The sequence below is a fragment of the Myotis brandtii genome, unplaced genomic scaffold, assembly GCF_000412655.1.
Source record: "Myotis brandtii unplaced genomic scaffold, ASM41265v1 scaffold223, whole genome shotgun sequence".
NCBI classification, from domain to species: domain Eukaryota; kingdom Metazoa; phylum Chordata; class Mammalia; order Chiroptera; family Vespertilionidae; genus Myotis; species Myotis brandtii.
Genome location: NW_005358369.1, coordinates 127,745 through 132,063, shown reverse-complemented (window position 1 = coordinate 132,063; position 4,319 = coordinate 127,745). Strand labels below are relative to the sequence as shown.

Below are 4,319 nucleotides of genomic sequence, written 5' to 3'. Positions count from 1 at the left end.
CGCTCGGCCATTTCTCGGTGGGAGGACTCCTCAAGCTCCCAGAAGATGCGCTGGTCAAAGCCGAGAGCCCCGAGAAGTCCGAGAGGACCCCGTGGATGCAGAACCCTCGCTTCTCCCCGCCCCCAGCCAGTGAGTAGCCTGCAGCAGGCAGCGGGGGAGGGGGGCGGGCGGGGATGCGGGGCCCGAGGGCGCCAGGCCGCGCGCCGGCGCCTGCGTGTCTCCGGTGCTGGCATACCTGCTGCGGGTACCTGGAGCCGGCTCTGTGTCTGCGATGGTGAGGAGGTCGGGGTCTGCGCATTCCCACTTCCACCCAGGAAGATGGTTCGAGCCCTGGCTAAGGCCGAGCGCTGGGTCCACTTTCGCGGGCTCCTGGCCTTGGCTAGGCGACCGTGCGGGTGGATTTAAGTTGTTGGGCACGGGTGTCCGAGCACTCTGTCCTCCTGCCCCCACCAAACCACCCCGGGGAGTCCCTGCTCCCCCGTCCGATCCTAAGCCCTGCTACCTCGCCGTTACCCCAGCGGGTGGGTCCCAGCGGCGCCGACATCTTCCCTGCACGCAGAGTTTCACTTTCTCATAGTAGAAGCCTGGTGTCTCCCCGCCACCCCCCAAGAAAGTATCTCTTCGCCGGAAGGTTCTGGAGCTCTTGCAAAATTCCCCTCCCTCCACCTCCAAGTTTCAGGCAGATTCTTGGTACTTTGGGGGGGTTAGGGGGAGGGGGATGCTCAGGTCCAGTGGAGGGGGCGGGGCACCCAGTCAATTAGTGGGAGGCGCCCCCTCTGAACCGGTTGGAAGCGCCCAGAGGTTCTGCCAGGGCCACTGCCGCGGACTCCGCTCCCAAAGGCGCTTTGACGGCTGTGCCAAGGCCTGGTGGCCCCCGGCTTCTCTGCCCAGCGAACCAGCTCGAAGATATTTCAGGAGCACGGGAAATTCCCAAGTTTTCCTCGTTTCCTCCGATTATTTTGCGCGGCATAATAGCAACCCGAATTCAATGGCGCGATGCTGAGGAATGATTTTTATCTGGGGATTAAACGTCTTTGAAAGGCAAGCCCCTCCCCGGGCTTAATGGCCGGGGAAGGTGGCCCAGCACTGCGCTGTCGCTGGCAAAAGGAATGTCCGCCCCTCGGGTGGCCTGGCGGAAATGGACTCCGGGGCCAACCGCTTCCCCGACTCTCAGTGTCTTTGATGGGGAAAGAAGGAGGGACTGTTAACCCGAATTTTCGTTTGACTCACATCCTGGTGGTCTGAGGACCCAAAGGATCATTTGTTTTTATTTGTTTAAGGCTTGAAAAATTGCATAATTAGGCAAAACCCGCATGGTGAAACATTCCAGATTTGAATTCATTTCCCCCCCAGAGAGAAGCGGCTGCGTAGGCAACATGTCCTTTCCCGGGCTTGGGAATTTGGTGCGGGCCTCTGCCTGGACCCTAAAGTTGCCTGTTGTCCTAGGCGAAATGTGTTCCACGTTTTATTTGGGCACAGCTGCCTGGCATGGCAGGGGCTGCCCTGACCAGTGGGCCCCGTCCCCAGCTGGCTCATGTCCGTCCTTGAAGTCCGCGTTGAAGTCATAAGAAAAAGATTGTTCTGCACTTTTGATGTCTGTGGACTGAGCCGCAGGTCCGGGAGACGCCAGAAGCGGTTGCACACACCTCTTCCCACGGGACCTCACATTTGAGTGTGACCAGAGGGCCAAGGGCTCTGGGGGCGGGAGAGGGCCAAGAGACAGTTGAGATCATCATAGGATCAGAAGAAGCCCCCTTCGAATGCAGTCTCTTTCCCACCCCCCTCCACACTGCGGGACTTGGCCTCGGTGTGATCTTGGGACCCCGGGCCTTGCTCCACCTGCGGTGTGGGGGACTGCCCTTAGAGCCGGGTAGGAACTCACTTTAAAGATTGGAATTTGGAGATCTGGATTCTGCCGCAGTGGCCTAGCCGAGCGCCGAGCACTCAGTGGACACAGATCGGCGTTCGGCCAGCATACCAGGTGTGGTCTTGGACTGGGCGCAGGGCCTCAGTCTGGGTGTCTCATCAGCCCTAGTAACAGCCATGGCCCCCATGTGCCCAGCAGTGGGAGAAGGTCCGGCTGAGACAGGCCCGCCAACGCGGCCATCCGCATTGGGCCGGTCACTTCTCCCCACTTACGCTCGGGCCTTGAACCTGGGTATGTTTCATCTGAACTCTTACGTTTCTTCATTTGAAAAAAGTAGACAAGAACGTCTCCTCTTCTGGGTGGTGGTGGGAAGTGGAGAAAATACTTTCCAAGGGCCAAATGAATAGACGGCATTGTTATCCATCATGAACTAGTTTTTAGGGGGCCGATGACGCTCCCGCGCGCGCTCTCTCTTAACCCCCTGCTTCTTTCTCTCTCGGCCTCCTAGGGCGCCTGAGCCCCCCAGCATGCACCCTGCGCAAGCACAAGACCAACCGCAAGCCGCGGACGCCCTTCACCACCGCGCAGCTGCTGGCGCTGGAGCGCAAGTTCCGACAGAAGCAGTACCTGTCCATCGCCGAGCGCGCCGAGTTCTCCAGCTCGCTCAGCCTCACCGAGACGCAGGTGAAGATCTGGTTCCAGAACCGCCGCGCCAAGGCCAAGAGACTGCAGGAGGCAGAGCTGGAAAAGCTGAAGATGGCTGCGAAGCCCATGCTGCCACCGGCCGCCTTTGGCCTCTCCTTCCCGCTGGGCGGCCCGGCGGCTGTGGCAGCCGCAGCCGGCGCCTCACTCTATGGCGCCTCGGGCCCCTTTCAGCGCGCCGCGCTGCCCGTGGCGCCCGTGGGACTCTACACGGCGCATGTAGGCTACAGCATGTACCACCTGACATAGAGGGCCCCAGGGCCGCCCACCCGTGGCACCAGCCGATTCCTCCAGCCCTAGCCTTCTGCAAGCAGCAGGGGTGTCCCCCGCGAGCTCCCCTGTTCAGCACCGCCTGGCTCCTTCCTTTAGCTCCCGCTCAGCTCTGGTGTCTCCTAGGTCGCTCCCTGATTTCACTCTCTGAAGTCCGATCCTCTTCCAAAAATGTGACTGGAAGGGTCCCTTCTGTTGTTCTAGAATCTAGACCCACCCCCCTCGTGTTACAGATGGGGAAACTGAGGCCAGAGAGGTTAAGACATTGACCCACCGGGTCCCCAGCAGAGTTAGCGGTTGGGTCAGGACCAGAGGCCACTTCTCCAGCACCCCTGCCTCCTGTCCTGATACCAGGCAGGAAAAGCACGGAGAAATTCAAGTTTGAAGATGTTGGAACGGAGGATCCTGGGAGAGAAGAGCATGCCGGGAGATATGGATCCCGGTCCTTCTGTGGGAACACTTCTGGCCTGAGCAGCCAAGCGTTAGCTTTGGGTTGGGGGGGCGGTGGGTGTACACAGATGCATTACGAAGGTAGGTTGAAGGGACCTCTCTCTTACCAGTACCAGAAAAAAAATTGTAAAATAAAAATTTAAAATTCTCTTTCTATTTAACAGTACATTTGTGTGGCTCTCGAGAATCCCTTTGGAAGGGATTGGGTGTAATATACTGTATATTTGAAATTTTATTATCATTTATATTATAGCTATATTTGTTAAATAAATTAATTTTAAGCTACAAGAATGGATCTCGGCACTGATTTCGTCTTGGAGTTCTACTTCTTGCCACCTCTTCCCACCTACGATTGCTTTTCCGTGCGATGGTGGTTTTATGCCAGCAACTTTCGGAGGTGACCACAGGCTCTTCGGGGACAGGAGGGGCTGTCTTTCTGCACACGGAGGACAGATCTGCATTAGCAAAGTCAAGTGGAGAATTGAAGCAATTACCTGGGATAATTAGGCTCAATTTTCCAATTCACTTTAAGCTGAAATCGACACTTGTTCAGGCGACCCAGAACCGACTCTTTCTTTTTTTCTCCCCCTTTTAACCTGTCTCCGAAAACAAAGCGAATCACCCAAATGGTTTGATGCCTGCAGACAGCTAATCCAGACAATTCCCACCCCGCAGCCCTGCCTTTCCCACAGGCGGCCAGGTGGGGTGGAGGGAATGCTTTGCTGCTTTAAGCCGCCGAGGCAGGGTTTGTGGAACTAATTTCAAGCTGCCAGGATGTGAGCGCCTTCACACCCCCAATTAAGACCCGGACCGACCCCTAGAAAAAAACAACACTGAGAGCCCAGGGCAACTGCTCCCCGCCTTTGTGTGTCCTCTATGCCTGAGCCCTACCTCCAAACTCGCACCAACTCTGTTTTTCTTTTAATACAGAAGGTTAACTTCAGGCTTCCAGGAGGACACATTTGAGCGAGCGCCAAGTTTAGCCTTCTGGGGGGATTTCTGCAAGGACGTTGCCCTCTTAGTCAATAAA

At 57.0% G+C, this 4,319-nt stretch overlaps 1 protein-coding gene across 1 annotated transcript; it reads left to right on the top strand.

Annotated features, from left to right (window-relative positions):
- Positions 1-6: 6 nt before the first annotated feature.
- MSX1 (msh homeobox 1) lies at positions 7-3,562 on the top strand. The gene is made up of 2 exons (XM_005866151.2): positions 7-129; positions 2,376-3,562. Exons 1-2 carry the CDS (start codon positions 96-98, stop codon positions 2,816-2,818), a joined length of 477 nt encoding a protein of 158 aa, XP_005866213.2. The 5' UTR covers positions 7-95; the 3' UTR covers positions 2,819-3,562.
- The last annotated feature ends 757 nt before the right edge of the window (positions 3,563-4,319 follow it).